The sequence below is a fragment of the Drosophila biarmipes genome, chromosome 3L (assembly GCF_025231255.1).
Source record: "Drosophila biarmipes strain raj3 chromosome 3L, RU_DBia_V1.1, whole genome shotgun sequence".
NCBI lineage: Eukaryota > Metazoa > Arthropoda > Insecta > Diptera > Drosophilidae > Drosophila > Drosophila biarmipes.
In genome coordinates, this window is record NC_066613.1 from 13,721,861 (window position 1) to 13,739,477 (window position 17,617).

At 44.1% G+C, this 17,617-nt stretch overlaps 5 protein-coding genes across 6 annotated transcripts; 3 read left to right on the forward strand and 2 right to left on the reverse strand.

The window, feature by feature from the left end:
• Positions 1 to 1,411: 1,411 nt before the first annotated feature.
• LOC108028771 (homeobox protein SIX6) lies at positions 1,412 to 5,913 on the forward strand. Its single transcript, XM_017100748.2, has 4 exons — positions 1,412 to 2,097; positions 3,399 to 3,796; positions 3,910 to 4,427; positions 5,615 to 5,913. Exons 1-4 carry the CDS (start codon positions 1,938 to 1,940, stop codon positions 5,718 to 5,720), a joined length of 1,182 nt encoding a protein of 393 aa, XP_016956237.1. The 5' UTR covers positions 1,412 to 1,937; the 3' UTR covers positions 5,721 to 5,913.
• Positions 5,914 to 7,476, reverse strand: LOC108028772 (uncharacterized). 2 transcript variants are annotated; one of them, XM_050885766.1, is made up of 5 exons: positions 7,385 to 7,476; positions 7,231 to 7,322; positions 6,990 to 7,158; positions 6,306 to 6,718; positions 5,914 to 6,096 (listed from the first exon to the last, which is right to left on the reverse strand). In XM_050885766.1, exons 1-5 carry the CDS (start codon positions 7,398 to 7,400, stop codon positions 6,091 to 6,093), a joined length of 696 nt encoding a protein of 231 aa, XP_050741723.1. In that variant the 5' UTR covers positions 7,401 to 7,476; the 3' UTR covers positions 5,914 to 6,090. The 2 variants fall into 2 exon arrangements, with proteins under 2 accessions (XP_050741723.1, XP_050741724.1); XM_050885767.1 differs by having other exon boundaries at positions 7,231 to 7,458.
• Positions 7,477 to 7,957: 481 nt separating this feature from the next.
• On the forward strand, positions 7,958 to 9,702 carry LOC108028836 (trafficking protein particle complex subunit 12). Its single transcript, XM_017100827.3, has 4 exons — positions 7,958 to 8,349; positions 8,413 to 8,997; positions 9,055 to 9,230; positions 9,289 to 9,702. Exons 1-4 carry the CDS (start codon positions 8,038 to 8,040, stop codon positions 9,668 to 9,670), a joined length of 1,455 nt encoding a protein of 484 aa, XP_016956316.1. The 5' UTR covers positions 7,958 to 8,037; the 3' UTR covers positions 9,671 to 9,702.
• Positions 9,703 to 9,936: 234 nt separating this feature from the next.
• Positions 9,937 to 15,783, forward strand: LOC108028527 (mRNA (2'-O-methyladenosine-N(6)-)-methyltransferase). Its single transcript, XM_017100418.3, has 5 exons — positions 9,937 to 10,098; positions 11,547 to 13,402; positions 13,465 to 13,590; positions 13,651 to 13,779; positions 13,839 to 15,783. The coding sequence occupies exons 2-5, from the start codon at positions 11,562 to 11,564 to the stop codon at positions 14,509 to 14,511; spliced, it is 2,769 nt and encodes a 922-aa protein (XP_016955907.1). The 5' UTR covers positions 9,937 to 10,098; positions 11,547 to 11,561; the 3' UTR covers positions 14,512 to 15,783.
• Positions 15,724 to 17,610, reverse strand: LOC108028528 (peroxisomal membrane protein PEX14). The gene is made up of 3 exons (XM_017100419.3): positions 17,397 to 17,610; positions 17,037 to 17,339; positions 15,724 to 16,403 (listed from the first exon to the last, which is right to left on the reverse strand). Exons 1-3 carry the CDS (start codon positions 17,490 to 17,492, stop codon positions 15,975 to 15,977), a joined length of 828 nt encoding a protein of 275 aa, XP_016955908.1. The 5' UTR covers positions 17,493 to 17,610; the 3' UTR covers positions 15,724 to 15,974.
• Positions 17,611 to 17,617: the final 7 nt, after the last annotated feature.

Here is a 17,617-nt window from a genome sequence, read left to right on the forward strand (position 1 = left end):
TTAATAAGCCCCAGAAGTGTTTTATAAAATTAAAAAATTAAATGTAACATTACATAATCCCTAATGCCTAAAAATTAAAATAGAATTACTTACATAAATATTATCTCTCTAAAAACATTACACCTTTATTCTCCACACTATTTTATAGACTTCAAGGTAAGTAAAGACCCAATCAAAATTGAATAAACCCCAAGGAGGCAGCCCTAATCTGGAATAACCTTCGACACCTGTGCCTCTAAACGATCCCATGACGAGGACAGAGGGGATATAAAGTTGTAGTACTGTTCGGGGTGCTGATGATGTGCGCTGTGACAAATCTGGGTCTTTGGGACTGTGTTTCGAGGGGATTTGCGAGTGTGACGAAATCGTCAACCCTCCCAATTTGCCGCTTAATGAATTCCCATCGACAACAAACAGAATCCGAGGAGTGCTCCTGTTTCTGTTCCTAATTCTATTCCTGTTCCCGGGGCAACGCAATTGTTGGGCCTTTTTGTGGATTGTCACCTTTGTCGTGTCACTTTTATTCCATTTTATGCCATCACACCATCATTTCATCCGCGTTGAATGCAGTCGAGAGGAGCGTTTTGTAATTGAAATTTGACGCCATTAGATGAGCAGCAGAAGGAATTTTCCCGATCTCAGCCTCAGCCAGGCGTCAGATTGCACCTCGTCTGACTTTATACCTATTGCATACGTAGAGGAATGTTTGTAGCACAAAATTGCTGAAAGTTAAAAAATTTAATGTTATACAGATTCAAAATGTATTTAAAGATATTTTTATAAAAGTAAAAAAAGCATTATATATGTTATAAAACAATTGAATTTAAATATATTTTAGTTACAGATTAAAGCCACTGTTTGTTATCAATAGTAAACTTTAAAAAATATTTGATAATTTGTATTTTTAAAAGATGATTTATTTTTATACCCAAACAAAGCCCTATGTTTTTGTGTTTGCTTCAAAGTCTTTGCTTCCGATTGAATAAGCCATTCTGTGCAAAGAGAACTCCTAACGCCACGCCAAATTGGGCAATGCCATGGAAATCCGATGTAAATTCCACGAAACAGCACACGGGCATTCATTAGACACCCTCAAAATCGCTAATGAGGTCATGATGTGTCCAAATCCAAGACCCTATTCTGCCCCTAGATGGCACCTACGGAAACAAAGAGAGAACAAAGCGAAAAAGTTATCACAACTGGGAGATAATGGGACAAAATGGCCGCCGAGGGTCACGCCCACCGCCCGAGGGCGAGGAACGGAAACGGAACCACCCCTAAATTGGCCGGATTGCAGCCAGTTAACGGCGGCCGGCCCGCCCTTCCACGCGTTCCGCAGGCGAAACGGGAACGGAATGGAACGAAACACACCCCTGGAATGCAGTTTTCTTCGGCTTGCAGTCGAGTTTGAAGAGCGGACGCGTCAAGACGCGAGGAAGCAATCGGTCCCGAAATAAATACAAATAAATATAAAGTGGTCAAATAGAAATATCTACTTCTGTGAAAACAATTATGGAGTAACTAGAAATACCAAGTCACCAAAAAATAAATATCCCTACCAAATAGTTTACAAAATCTATAACAAATCTGTAACAAAATACCATAAAAATAAGTGCTAAAATAAAAATAACTAAGCTAAACAACTTTAGTCAAGCCTAAGTTCAGTGATCTAAAAAAAATTGTAAAGTGGCAAAGTTAAAAGAATCATTAACATAAAAAAGTAAAGGCGATGGTTTAACTTCGTCCAACTTTGCCAAATACTTTTATTTCAAAAAAGAGGAAACTCGTGAAATAAAACTTAGTAAATGATGCAAAATATTTAAGTAACATAAAAGAATGTTTAGTTAATATTGTAAAAACTGTGTTTGCAAGGAAGAAAGTAGACAAAATAAATACAATTAACCACTACACCAGCGCAAACCGACTTCAGCTGGATAATGTTTGAGAAGAACATGGATGCCAACAATCTGTCGGTCTCCATAAGCGGGGACCTGGACTCCACCAGCTCCGGCGGCACGTCCTCGGACCACTCGGCTGTCCAGCAGGACAACCTCAGTTCGCCGATGGCCTACGGATCGCTCTTCCTTCCAAACGCTGGTGAGTGCCACCAGAGCCATAGACACGGACATGGATACAGACTCGTATCCAACTAGGTCTAGCCTTATCGGTGCAAATGGTCTAGATACAAGACCGCGGGTATCGTGTTTCGGGACAGAGGCGTCAATGAGGCGCTGCATAAACAATTAAAGCCTGGGACTTTTATTCTGCTGAGGAGCACACATTTTTGAGGATTGCATGTACAGGGTGCATGATGGGGTTATGCAGTCTTATGGCATTATTTTCACTTTACATGCGAATTTGCAATGTGTCCAGGTTGATCCTTCCCTGCCTTTCCTGTCAAGTGAGAAATTGCTTCAGTCTTAGTTTAGAATTTAAATTGCCCTATCCATAAGTCAGTTAACTAATCTTTCATACTTATTTGTTTGATGTAATTAATATAATTTTTTAATAAGGGCTGAAATCCCATCTTTGATTACAGTTCCAAGAAGATTCCAGTTTTAATGTTAAAATAAGATATATTAGGAATATTTTTTGTAGTCTTAATAAAGGCTTTAAATGATAAATCAGTATGCAGGCATTTTTGTATAATATTATATTTTATTACTTGTTATACAAAGAAATAACAATTTTAGAGAAGTGCTTGTTTGAACTGATTTTATATATTTAGTTTCACAAACATTTTTTAATATTTGACTATTGCCTAAATAAAAAGGTAATTATTTTCCTTTTCTAATTCTAGAACTCTATATACCCCTTTAACATATTTTTTAAAAAATGCCCCATCCAAATAGAGGGCATCCGAAATTCGAAAAACCGTTTCCAGCAATGCACCATCAAATGAATTATGTTTTATAACATTTGCATACTCACAACTGCATAGCCACACACAAATGCTCGTGCAAACTTGTATGTAAGCATATCGCCTTTATTTATTTGCTCGATGTCTCTTTCGGGCCTCAATATGATCCACAGCCACGGTCCCCGTCTGAGGTGTCGAAAGACGACGAACGTTTCGGTCATGTCGGGCATTCGATTAGTCACATTCGGAATAGGGGACCCCCGAGGGAAGGTGGGGCCTTCATTGACCACCGAAATGGCACGTGAGAAAGAACCAGAGCGCAGCTAATCTGGGGTGTCAGATGGGTGTAATCAGATTGCGGAGACGTTGGCTTTGAGAATCTCCCAGAAGAGCTTCGATTCTCGAAATCTAACTATCTGATAAAATATTTTCGGTATATGATTACCATTAATAGAATTTAAACGCCAGCAAAACAAGAACTTTCAAATATAGGAACCTATTTTGACTTGCCCATCACTGTGCTTACTATAATCTGCAGGTTATCGTGGAAACCTGTCCTGCAAAACAGTTCTGCAACTGGATAAATTCGCACCCTATGAGGGGGCGGAGAAGGACCATCTGCTGGAGCGCCGGTTCCAGGACATCACCAACGACTATGACAAGTCGCCGCCGCCCACCGCCTCGACCACGCCCACCCACTATCCCAGCCTGAACAGCATCATATTCGAGAACGGCAGTGCTGGCAATCTGGGGGATCTCAATGGGAACACCAAGACGGACTCCCTGTGCGGGGGCCTGCAGAGGAGCGCAGGCGGTTTGGGCGGTAATCCCGGCAGTGGTGGTCACCTCATCTCCAACCTCACGGCCGTCCACAATATGTCTGCAGTGAGCAACTTCCCCACCGACGCCAAAATGCTGCTGTTCTCCACAGACCAGGTGAGGAGTGGTTTTTCGTATTTACTGAATGCCTAAAAATGGGGGAATACTTATCAAAAATATGGAATAAAATACAATTTAGCAACCCACTCTAATGATGGTCGCTTCCACAGATCCAGTGCATGTGCGAGGCGCTGCAGCAGAAGGGCGACATCGAAAAGCTGACCACGTTCCTCTGCAGCCTGCCGCCCAGCGAGTTCTTCAAGACCAACGAGAGCGTGCTGCGGGCCCGCGCCATGGTGGCCTACAACCTGGGCCAGTTCCACGAGCTCTACAACCTGCTGGAGACGCACTGCTTCTCGATGAAGTACCACGTCGACCTGCAGAACCTCTGGTTCAAGGCGCACTACAAGGAGGCGGAAAAGGTACGCGGCCGTCCCCTCGGAGCGGTGGACAAGTACCGGCTGCGCAAGAAGTACCCGCTGCCCAAGACGATCTGGGACGGCGAGGAGACGGTCTACTGCTTCAAGGAGAAGTCGCGGAACGCCCTGAAGGACTGCTATCTCACCAACCGGTATCCCACGCCCGACGAGAAGAAGACGCTGGCCAAGAAGACGGGCCTGACGCTCACCCAGGTCTCAAATTGGTTCAAGAACCGCCGGCAGAGGGATCGCACGCCCCAGCAGAGACCGTAAGTTGACCCAGACCCACAGATTTCACTCCTATGACAAAGTAAGCACTGAAATTAAACCAAATAATAGAATTAATATTCTAAAATTATAAGTACTTCGGGCAATAAGAGCTGCGTTTTGGGATACAACCATCAAAAGGATAATAATTGCAGTTTGTGATGCATCTATAAGATTCTACATTTTATCAAAACAATTTTTAAAGTCATATTAAACAAAAAGCAACTAATATCTCGATGGAAATGCACAGAACGTATATTTTTTTCAGGAGATTCTATACTCTTATATCAAGATGGACCATCAAATTTAGTTATGTTATACACCAAAATGGGATATTCGATCATTTTTAACTTCCAAATTCTCAGTTATTCCTATTCGAGTGTTAGATTTTCTTCAAATTTGGCCAAACTCCAGCAGGAAAGCAGAACCTAACCCGGCATCATTTCCATTTCCTCGTAACTCGTAAAACAATTCATTCAGCACTTGAGCGTTGCGCCCTAGAACCGAGCGAACGAACTTCGAAACCCGAACGAATATAATCAATTGTTTTGGAATTGGCATTAAAAATCGTTTGTAAGTGACCGTGAAGCACTTGTGCGTCCAGTCCGCCCACTTGAGCGTGTTTTATGTCCAATTTCGGCCGGCTCCTTGCACGGTCCTCTGCATATTTATAGAGCCCAGGGACTCGGGACGTGCCCGGCTCCTAACGCAGCGCATGCGTGCAGCATGTGCCCCTCATCGCACCCGAGTCCCGCTGTTCGATCGCACCCCTCTCCGCGGGCGTCGAGTTGCAGCACACACCATGCCGCACATACCACACCCGGACTCACAAGTGGAGTAAATGTGCTCTTTTGGCTGTTAAAAAACACACAGTCGCACTTCCATAACTAGAACCATCTCGAGACCTTAGGGGAGTCTATAAAATGGAGGATTTGAGTTACATCAATGGTTATTTGGATATTTGACGGATATTTAATGGTTCTTGAGTTGGAAATTATAGAACCACTTGTATTGCTTAGCTGTTAAAACATTACATAATATACGTTATATACATATCTCAATTTAGAAAGAACAGTAACAGATTTTATGTTAGGCCTTGCATACATTTAATATTTTGTTGGTAGTTGAGTTAGAGGTACCTTCTAAAAGAGTCCCACTGTAATTCCCTTTGTTATTTGTTCAATTTCAGTGATATTATGTCGGTGCTGCCTGTGGGCCAATTGGACGGCAATGGCTTCCCGCGCATGTTCAACGCCCCAAGCTATTATCCCGAAACGATTTTCAATGGGCAATAAACTGCGATCCATGCGAGGCTGTTTTTTCGTGTAAATAAAGCGTAATGCGTTTTTATGTTAGGACAAAAGCAAATGGAAAACTGGTCATCAAATGGCACATCTTCGTTAGCTTTAGAATAAACTAATTTTGCTTTATGTATTGTACAATACTAATAATAAACCAATGGTAGATCAATAAATTCGATTAACTAAATATGTTAAATGTTATTTTATTAAGGGAGTGAGCTGAGTAATGTTCGAAACCGATATCATTTTCTAAAGCTTATTATAAACTAGTGAATACAATATTTGTACTTTTGTAAAATGTAAGGTCTTTCGTGACAGGTGCAGTTCCAATTCGTTGCTTCTTTTTGGTAAGTCAAAGTTATTTTCAGTCCTGCAAGTATAGTCATAATATTAAACATGGATTAATATTTAATTAATTAATAACGAATATATAGGTTTAACATGTCATTTAATTGTACATTTTACTTTACTACTTTTTAAATATTCCTTTAATTGGAAAATAAATATAATAATAAATTTAATATATGCCTAAGTTGAGAACAGATTAGTGTGATAAGAGTTATTTATATAGGTTCGTACCTCTGGACTTTTATCAGGATTGTCCTTGCGTTTCATTTGAATCTTATACATGGCTATTTCTTTCTTGTGCTCGAGTTCTAATTTTTTCAAATATAACTCGTTTTCCACTTTCTTTTCTTTAATTTTCAACTCTCTGTACTCCTTCTCCTTGGCCCACTGAAATTTTTCGCCTTCGATTTGCAGTTTAGCAGCCTCTAGAGAGGCTTCTTTCCGTCGGATTTTCGGCTTAGACGCACCATTTCGATTCTTTCCTTTTTTAGCTTTTGCAGAAACACTGGGCTCTTCATTTTCATCGGACGACGAGGAAGTGTTTTCTTGATTGGCGTCACTACACAATTCCAAAGTCGAAAACTCTTGACCAAACAACTCCGCCAATTCATAATAAAATGGACAAAAGCGGTCACGTGCGTATTCTGAAATGTTATTTTATAAGGTTTATTAAAATTGAATTATGTAATAAATGTCTTTCAAGAAATGTTATTTGTAAATTAAATGTACTTAAAAATATGTTCAAAATAGTTTTGACTAATTAGTACACATGTTTAGGAATTGTTCACACTATAAACACGTCTAAACATGTCCAAACCGCCATTTCTAAAAATGATGCAACCAATGAACCCTTTATGCAAAGTTTTTTATGAATGTAAATATAAAGAAAATGCGTTTTGGGGCGGTATAACTTACCAATTGCCGATTTCTTGTCTTTCAGATTAAAGTCATTAGTGGACAGCCAGTTATTTGCTTTCGATAAGGTCATTTTAAGAAATCTCATTTGGCACCTCATATTCTGCCACGAGCCTTCGATTCCGGTCTCCTGCATCATGGCTTCGTAAAATAGTTTAGCAGAGGGTACCTTCAACACAATATAAATTGTACAAATTAATATAATTTAACTAAAACAGAGAACTAAGTTAAGCACACTTACCTCAAGTTTCCTATTCCGTTTTACAAAGTCGAGCATTTTCCTGATTTCATCATGGCTCCATCGCTTCTCGCATGATGAGTAACTATGACAGTCTACTTATATTGAAAGCGTGTTAAGTTGATTTAGTTTTTACATTTACTTAGGTTCCTCTTACTAATATTTGGGTACATTTCAAGGAATTTCGGCTTATTATAAGAACACGTGCTTTTTTTTACATAAACGCTTTTTTTTAGAGGAGATGGGAAAGATTTGTTAGCCATCTATCGGTTATCGATGGACAATTTAAGTGTGTCCCCTTTTTACAAATATGCAGTTATTTACTTCCTACTCACGCAAGCCAAAGTACCCTGTGTTTTTTTATCTCGTCGAAATTGTAAATATATTAACAAAAGCCAGTCAAAATTTAATTCTGTGCTTATTGCTTTTGCACAAAATGTATAATTTAAAGTATTATATGATTATTATTATTGTTAATTTTGAAAAATTAATTTTAAAAGACATTATTTTTTAACCAACTATTATAAAAAAAGCTAACTAAAATCATTCGGTCTAAAAGAAAATTTAAGTTAAATATATATTTTCTTTTCAATTTTAGAAGCACTTTAAACATTTCCGTTGTTGTAGTATAACACATTTTAAATAGCTAGTTTTTAAATTAGTTATATTAGCGTCAGATTCGAAATATATATTTTACCAGTCAACGGATTTTCAAAATTATTCCATTGGCGCCAGTCACTGTCACAGTCACAGTCAGGGCACCGATAGTGCCATCTCCAACAAGTTATCGGAAAACAATCTGCAAAAGACATGTCAAACAAAATAAGCGAATATTTTGCGAATGATCCGCCCAGTTTCTTCGATGAGCTGGCGAACAAACCCAAGCCCAAGGAGTTGCCAGCAGAAGGAGGTTCCACCAGCAGCAACACCAGCAGTTCCGGCGCAAACATGATGTCCAACACCTTCACCGGATTTTTCCAGCCACCTGAGTTCGTTGAGACACCTGAGACAGGCGAGGACGCCATAAAAGTCACGGACGAGGTGCGAAATCTGTGGGAGCTGCCGCGGGAAAACGAGTCGGCCAAACTAATAATGCCGGGCATCCATCTGCAAAATGACCTGGTAAGTAAAGCCACCATCCCCCACTGAAGTACTCATCCCCTTGCTTGCCATCTACCTCTCCAGGCGGATCCCATCGCTGTAGCAGTTACCCAACACCTCGGAGAGGCCGAGTTGTCCTATCGCAAAATCCTCCGCGTCGATGATGTCACACAGGACGAGCGCGGATTGAGGACGCTCATCCACGCCGGCTGCTATCGCACAGCTGTCAATCTGACTGGCCGCCTTTTGACCATCTACGGCCAGGGATATGGCAGGTCTGGTCAGCCGGCCAAGCACTCGCCGCACTCCCTGCAGCTGTGGTTCACCCGCCTCGCCCTCCTCGCAAAACTGGGCGAGTTCGAGCTGTTGAGCGCCGAAGCAGAACCCTTTGGCCAGCTCCGGAGCGCCGACGTCTTCTACGACTTCTATCCAGAGATGTACAATGGCAAGAGCGGATCCATTGCCTGCTTCTCGTTCCGGCTCCTGCTGGCCGAGCTGCCCATTTATCTGGGCAAACCGCACATCGCCCTGGACAGGCTTTCGGAACTCCATGTTACCAGCCGGGAGATCAAAGAGCACTATAGCAATCTGCGCAACAAGGCGGCCGAGGAGTTTTGGCAAAGGCGATGCGAGAGGGTGTTGCACTCGATCATCAACTGTGGATTGATGGTGAGTTTAGGAGGTGCTTTTTACTAATCAACATGTTAAGAAACTTGCCTTTTACAGATGAAGAAATTCAGTATGATAGACGACATAATGGAGGGAACCCTTCTAAAGCGATCTAACTTGAGCAAGGAGGACCAGCGTTCGTTGTACTCCGCTTGGGGACGCATTTACCTTCAAATTGGTGATATCTTCGGGGCAGAACAAAAGTTCGCCGTCTCAAGGAGACTGAGGGAAATGTAAGTTGCGCCTAAAAACTAAAAGCCCTCGATTTAATTTGTTTAATATCCTGTTAAGTAACTCCTCGCCTGACCTGAGGGACCTGGTGGATAAGGGCCTGATAGCTGTGGCCAAGAACGATTTCCCCGAGGCCTATGTGATATTCCAGAAGGCCTTGCACCTGGACAGCGGCAACACAATGATCCTCAACAACATGGGAGTATGCCTTCTGTATGCCGGCAAGCTCAAGGATGCTATAAACCTGTACGAACGCGCCATCAACCTGAATCCCCAGAAATCCCTTAACGAGAGTTTGCTGGTCAATCTCTCCACTTTATACGAACTGGAATCGAACAACTCCAAGGCGAAAAAGTATAACCTTTTGCGGCTAATTAACCGATACAAGCCAGATCTCAACATAAGCATAGAAATTTGTCTAAAACTCCAGACGATAAATTAGCAATAAACAATTGTTAAACATTCCAAAAAGAACAACAAGGCAATTTAAATGGATTTCTGATAGATGATTTTTTGTAATATATTGTTTTAAAAAAAATTTGAATCAAAATAATGTTGAAAGTAGATAGATGGTTCAAGCCATAGATAAGACCGCGGTGTGTGTCTCGGATATACCCGCCGATATGTTTAGAGTGACCCTTTTTCGAGCTATTTTATTCGATTACACTGTTCGATAGCGATGCACGATATACCAGATGAAGACCCCATCACGATAATTCGACTGCCCCGAGTTCGTCGCTGAAAAAGAATTTGAGAAGAACTTTTTTACGAATTTCCATAGAAAATCGCGGGAATATTTACGTCCAGAGCACGCCTAAATGTTTGCAAACACGTAGCGCGTGCCTTTCAGACTAGGATAGTTGGAACTAGGTGAGTTTTGTGGCGTTTCAGGGCGTTCCGAGCGAGCCACACGATGCCAGGCAGCAGCAGCAGGCGTATATAAAATGGAAAATATTGATGTGCCTGCCTGTGCCTCTGGTGGGTGCAAAAAGAAAGTGTAGAGAAATTTTCGTTGCACCCGAGAATGTTGTTTGTTTACCCCGCTGTCCAGCCGACACCACCGACCCCAAGCGATCTGATTAAACGTTGCGAAATCCCCAATTGATTTTGTTATTTTTTGACTTAATTTTAAGCGACTTCGTTGCGAGAGCTGTTGTTGTGGTGCACTAAAAAAAAGCGCGCCATTATTTTAGTGCTATGACGTAGCCGTCGGGGGCCACGAAACCAAGTGTGTTTTTCGCAATTGTTTATATGGCGTGCATAATATGCCTGCACCTAGCGCGGGTGTGTGTGTGTGCCAGCAGAGGTGTCTGTGTGCGTGCGAGTGCAGCAAATAATTTTGTATATTTTTTATTCTGCTGTGGCGGTGCGCATACGCTTGGTACACGCTCGTCAAAACATATACACATAACCCAGGCAGAAAATCTCTATTCTTTTGCAATTTGTTTTGATTTCTCATTCGCGCGAGAGAGCGAGAGCGTTAGCTCGCTCTCTCCGGCTCTCTCGCTCATGCGCGGCGCCTCTCTCTCGCTTTCTTGGTTTCCTTCCTTTGCGTGGGCGGTGAAACTACTGGTTTCTGGCTTTGGAATACTCCTTTCTGATTTTTGGGCATATTACAGGCCCAATTTTAGTGACATTTCCGCTACTCCCCACGACCCCCACGCCTCAGTTCGCCCGACTCGAGCGCACCCCCGATCTCGCTCCGTTGAGTGTCTGTTGTCGACTGGCCGACTAACGGCAGTTATAGCTCTCTGGTGGTGGTTTTCGGTTTCTTCGATTCCGACGCGCGCTCACTTCATTATCTGCTGCGATGGCAGTGCCCATGGCTATTTTTTGGCTAGAACTGGATTTATTTAAATCTGAGTTAGTTGGACAAAAAATGTGTTCTTTTATTATAATGTAGTGCAAGTTTTATATTTCTTATACTCGTAATATAAAATAATAATCATCAAAAAAACTAGTTTTCATACGCTAACATCATTCTAATTGATTTATATTTTTACTTTACCACTGCTTTTAGTTTCAGATGCAAAAGAGTTAAAGTTTTTTGAATATTTTAATGTTCTAAGTAGGAATATTTTTAGTTGTATAAATTTGAAACATAATTCATATCACATGTTTGCATTGTCAATGTAATTTCTCTAGAGATTTAGCCACTAGCTAAGATAAATCCAGCTGTGCATCACTGAACATCGATTATCGTTTTTTCTCGCTGCCTCGCTCTCTTCTCCACACACCTCCCCCTGCCAGCCCACTCAGCCGCTCTTCTCTCGCTCTCCGATTTTAAACATTTGTTTTTGTTTACCTCGCTCTTGCAGAAATATTCCCGCAGCATGGCAGCTAACAGCAACAACAGCAACATACACAACCTGGGCGCGGGCTCGGAGGGTCTGCTGTCCTCCGTGATTGCGTCGACGGGAACGCCGGGCATGGGATCCTTACCAGCGCCCGTCGTCACCAGATCTGCCGCCGCAGCCTCCGCCGCGCAGAGTGCCTGGGACCAGCTGACGGCAAGTGCCTCCAACAACATGGCTCCTTCGCCCACTGCAGGAGCTCCCACGGTCACGGGACCCATATTGTCGGACAATCCGGGTAGTGGGGCGGGTAGCTCACCGGTGGCCAGCTGTTCCTCGCCTTCGACGCCCACGAAGACACATGCTCCCTCGCCGCTGGAGAGCATGGGGCACACGCCACAGGGTCCACCCACCCTGGGGCCCGGCGGCTACGGCGAGGAACTCACCGCCGAGCTGGTGAACCAGGGATGGCGTAAGTTCTGGTCAAAGCGGGAAAACCGGCCGTACTACTGGAACAAGGTGACCGGCGAATCGCTGTGGGAGATGCCCGGGTCTAGACCCTTTGATCCGCTCACCGATCCTCTGGGCATCTGCCATGCCGGTGGCCCCACGCCGATGACGCCCAACATGCACCAGCAGCAACAGCATCAGCACCACCATCATCACCTGAAGCGGCGGCCGTCGGACGACATGCACATCCATCCCAATCAGCATCATGTGGGCGGTGGACCGCCGATGAAGAAGTTCGTTCTCGCCGGACCTTGGGATCTGGAGGTGTGCACCAATGCGGTGATTGTGGAGCGACCGCCCACACTCCTGCCGCAACCGCATCCCGAGGTGGAAGCTCTGCGGGCAGCCTTCAGCATGAAGCTGCTGAAAACCTACGAGGATCTGTGCATGCGCAGGGAGAATATAAAGGCACCCAGAGATTCCTTCAATCGCTGGCTGATGGAACGAAAGGTCATTGACACGGGCTGCGATCCGTTATTGCCCAGCAACTGCCTGCCGGAGATCTCTAGCTCCATGTACCGCGAGATCATGTCGGATATACCCATCAAGATAGTTAAGCCCAAGTTCACCGGGGATGCCAGGAAACAGCTTTCCCGCTATGCAGAGGCAGCCAAGCAGATCATAGAATCCCGATCGGCGCCGGCTGAATCCAAGAAGGTGGTGAAGTGGAATGTGGAGGACACGTTCCAGTGGCTGAGGCGCACAGTCGGCGCCAGTTACGAGGATTTTCAGGATCGTCTGGCACACTTGAAGCGGCAGTGTGAACCCCATTTGGTGGAGACCGTAAAGAGTTCTGTTGAAACCCTGTGCGTTAAGATCTACCATTTGTCGGCCGATCACGCCCGAAAGATTAGGGAGCGGCATTTGCAGCTGCTCAAGGAGCACGGAATACCGGAACCAACGCCTCCGCCGCCACCGCCGCACTTGAAAAAGGTGTGGTGCTATCCCATACAGTTTGCCGTCCCATCGCCACGGATGCCGACGATAGAGTATCTGCAGGACCGCGACCACATGATCATCAAGTACACGCCTGCCACGATAAACCAGCCGGATGCGCAGTACATCAACCTCACCTATCTGCAGAAGCTGGAGCAGCTGTACCGGCACAACTGTTTCGATGACAAGAAGTTCGATCTGTTCATCGGCCGGGTGTGGTGTCTGCTGAAAAGGTACCAGACCTTCCTGGGCAACGCCTTGAATTCCTCCCAGGAAGCAGAGCTAACCCAGGCGTCTCTGCCGGTGCCGGTGTTTGAGTGCCTGCATCGGCACTTCGGCGTAAGCTTCGAGTGCTTCGCCTCGCCATTTAATTCCTATTTCCGGCAGTACTGCTCGGCGTTCGCCGACACGGACGCCTACTTCGGTTCCAGGGGGTAAGTAGCCCATCAAATGCAGTGTAATAATTTAAAGCTAACTGGGATTGGTGTCCTTACAGCCCCTTTCTGGATTTCAAGCCCGTTTCCGGGTCCTTCCAAGTGAATCCTCCTCACTGCGAGGAGTTGATAGAGGCCTCTTTGCTGCACATTGACAAACTGCTCACCGACACCATGGAGCCATTAAGGTGAGTTACAAGTTTAACCAATCCAACAAACTAAATATATCTTAACATCTTAATCTACAGCTTTATTGTATTTCTGCCGGAGTGGAAGAGTATATCTAAGCTGGACGAAAGCATGTACAAGCGACGGTCCATGGTGGTTCTAGGCATGGCCCACGAATATAGGCACGGCTACCAGCACATGTTGCAAAAGTGTGTTTCGCTATGGTTCTTCCAAGCAGTTCAATTTACTAATTTTGATTTCCTGCTAGATCCGATGTCCTTATCAAGTGTATGCAGGGCACCCAGGTGGTGTGGCTGCAAAACAGCGCCGGATACGCACGCTGGGGACCCAACGAGATTCGCGTGGAGGCGCTGCGCGAGGCCTTCCGACCGCAACGGGATCGGGAGCGCGAAAGAGCTGCAGTTGCGGCGGCAGCAGCTGGCGTGAACTCCAGTCAGCAGTCGCCAGCGACCCCGCCATCCTCCGCCACTGCGGCAACAACAACGAACTCCAGCACGAACAGTGGAGTCAACAACAACAGCTCCTCTGCAGCCATTACAACGAGCGCAAGCAGCTGTCCATCGCCGGCCACAACATCGTCTTCGATGTCGCCCTTGTCTCCGCACACACCCACTGGGAATCCGCCTCCACAGTTCCCGATGACCATCAGCAACACGAGCAGCAGCAGCAACCTGGTGGCCGCTTCTCCCACGATGAGTGTGCAGAGCGATTGCTCCTCTCCATCGTCCTCGACGATGTCCCTATCACCGGCTCCTGCTTCGGGTGGCTATCCGGATGGGGGGACATCGGCCACAGCAGCAGCGGTGAGCATAACGGCCACGGCGAGCACATCGACGGCTGGAGCCGGATCTGCATTTGGCCAGGCCAATAGCATCAGTAGCTCAGCCTCAACGCAGGCTGTCATCAATTCAGCCGTCTAGAGGGGTTCCTTTCTGGAATTCTGCTAGCTATACATGGTTCTATTTTGTCCACACTATCTGTGCACTTTCTGTTAGCATAAACTAGGGATACAGTTGAGGAAGCGGAAAACAATTGGGGTTAAATGTCAATCGACCGGCCATGTTTCCAATTGCAAGGTTTTATTTTCTATTAATTCTAATCAAAAACGGATGCCGGAAAAATACCAACTTCTATTTTTATGAAAAGTACAATTTCTTAATTCCGTTTCTAACAAGTATAATTGAAAATAGGAAAATACGCAATATTTCGTTAGTTTTGTAATTTTTAAATGTACACATTGTTCAGTACAGCCGATTAAATTTGGCACAAAGGTTAATTTTATTGACTCCGATTGCTAAACATTTTGTTAGGCATTCTTTCAATTTTTTGTCAAAAGCTTTAATTTTCAAGTGTACACAGTGCTCGGGCTTTGGCAGCTGGAATTGCCCCAATCGCAAGGTATAATTAATTGTAAATATGTTATATTTAATTTGAAATAGTTGATAAATCCCGGCCTGGCCGCTGTTTATCGTGTATAACGAGTATACCCAACAAACAAGGGCCAAGCTACCCGAAAAGACTCTAATTGCATACTTAGTATGGGTAGGGGTGTGGTTCTCTATCCTTGTTTCGGGGTATTCCGCAATGGTTTTCCATTCATAAGCAAAAAGCAAAATAAAACACACATAGAATCGAACTATGAAGCCCTTAACAATCTTTTGTGAGACTATTAACTTACTAGAATACATTTACTTTTAAAGAAAATTACGGCAAAAAATATTTGAATACTAAATTATCATATGTACAAATCGATAACAATTAACGTAAGTAGTAAAGAAAATTAAATGAAGATTGAAGCGAAATACGGAAAGCGCAGAGAACCAAATTTGTAATTAAAACAAAATCATAACTACGCACCGCACAATAAATAAATAAATTAAAACCCATTTAGGATCTGGGTGTGGGTTCGTGAAAGAGGAGCTCCGCTCAGCATATTCTTAAATCAAACTAACGAGAATTTAGCCAATTTATAGAAAGTAGCACTCGGCAAAATTTTAAGAAACCAATTATCGTCTAAGTCGAAATTAATTATCTATACCGACATGCTACCCCCACCCGGTATATACCGATAAAAACAACTACACAAAAGCATTTTTGCGCTTAATTAAACAGTTTCTTTAAATTCAAACCTGTTATTATGTAAACATTTTTTATTATTACATTATATAGACATCGTATCGCATAAGTGTGTATATGTGAGTGTGTGTGTATGTACTTTTGGATATGGATTAGCTGTTGACTATAAAGAAAACTTAAATGCTATAAGCGCATAGCAAAAAACCGAAGAGTCTTACAGGCATTTAAGGGAAAACTCAATTTACAAACGCTCTGCAGTCTAACTATATACTACATCCTACATAGCCAGCCTCGAATTCTAAATGCATTACATGATCTCCAGGCTGGAGTCGCTATTCTTGGTGACCACCTCGGTCTCCGAGGATCCGGAACCGGAGCCAGCATCGTCGCCCTTCTCGTTGTCGTCGGACCCACTGTGCCGATGGTGATGGTGCGGAGAGCCGGCCAGCTGCCAGGCGGGTATGGATGGCACTGCAAGGGGGGCCACGGGGCCGGCGAACTGTTTCCTGTTCAGCAGCAGACCCTTGATGGCATCCAGATCGCTGCGGAAGTTGCTAAATTCGCGGTTCAGTTGCTGCGAATGCTCCCGCTGCTGGCTGGTGATCAGATCCCTGACCGCCGAGATCTCCTTGTTGAGGTCGCTGGTGCGCGTCTCCACCTTCTTATCAATGTCGTCCAGCACCTCATCCACCGGCTTCTTCTTGGGCTTGCCAAACAGGTAAGGCGCAATGTATTTCTGCAAAAATATTACAGCTTAGACATTAATTACGAGTTCTTTATTTCATATGCATATTTAGCAACTTCTTCATTTTGTGAGTCACAATGTATTAGTATTAGATCACCCAAAATGACCCTTGAACGTTTGCCATTAAACATCGTAAAACTTGTTTCAAGGTTAAAATGTATATTAGCCTTTTTCTAAAATCATATTTACTGAATATACTATAGTCGTAATAAATCTCAAGTGTCAATAACGCTTTATGTACGTTAAGCTGATCTTTGGACTGCCACTCCGGTTTATGATGTAATTAGGTACACTTAATCTTTTTTGAGGTTTACATATTCAAAGCTGGAAAACAGTTCAGATATACCTAATAATGTTTAATTCAAATGTGTATTATCTGTGGCCCAAATATATTGTGATATAAAAGTATAAGATTACCCATTATCAGCCGGTAGGGTATTCTGGATAGCTTCGTAAAAAAATGTATATAAATCGATGTGGTACTATTAAGAACTAACCTCTTAGAAATATGGGTATGGGTGGTAGTAGAAAAAAAAATTACGAAGATAGCAAGGGCTCTAATTAATTTGAATATCGTATATACCAGTAGTATCTCTGGCAGATAGAGATCCCCGGCTTGCTCACCTTCCAGAAGAGATAGACGGCGTACACCACTCCGCTGAACAGGGCTGCCGAATGGATCAACTCCCGGATCCTCCCGAGGACCGTTGGCTGCGGCTGCACCGCCTGCAGCTGGGATCCAATGCTGATCACCGTGTTGGGGCTGGGGTGCGGAGTGTTGGGGTCCAGGGTGAAGACGCCGGCTCGCTCGCAGGCCAACTGGATTTCGTGAGCGGTGAGACCTTTGGACCGCAGGAACTGCTGCTTCTGGATAAGCGTCGTGTGGCGCACTTTGGTGTTTAGTAGAAAGCTGACTGCAGTGGTTATCTGCGCTCATAAGGGTCCGATTATAGATTAGACAAACTCAAGGGGGTCACATTTTACCAGCGACTCGCGGGGCAGTTGCTCCTCTCCGCCGGCCTCCATGTCCGCCGTGGCCATGATGGTCGTGTCCCCGGTGTCCGTGTTGTTGCTGGACATCTGTATATCGACCCTTAATTCAATTTTGGCAAGCTAATCCACGCGAAAACGGAGCGACCCGATTTCAGTCGCAATTCGATCGTAAAAGTCTCGGACCAAACAAAAGTGTGGCCAAAGGTTGGGCT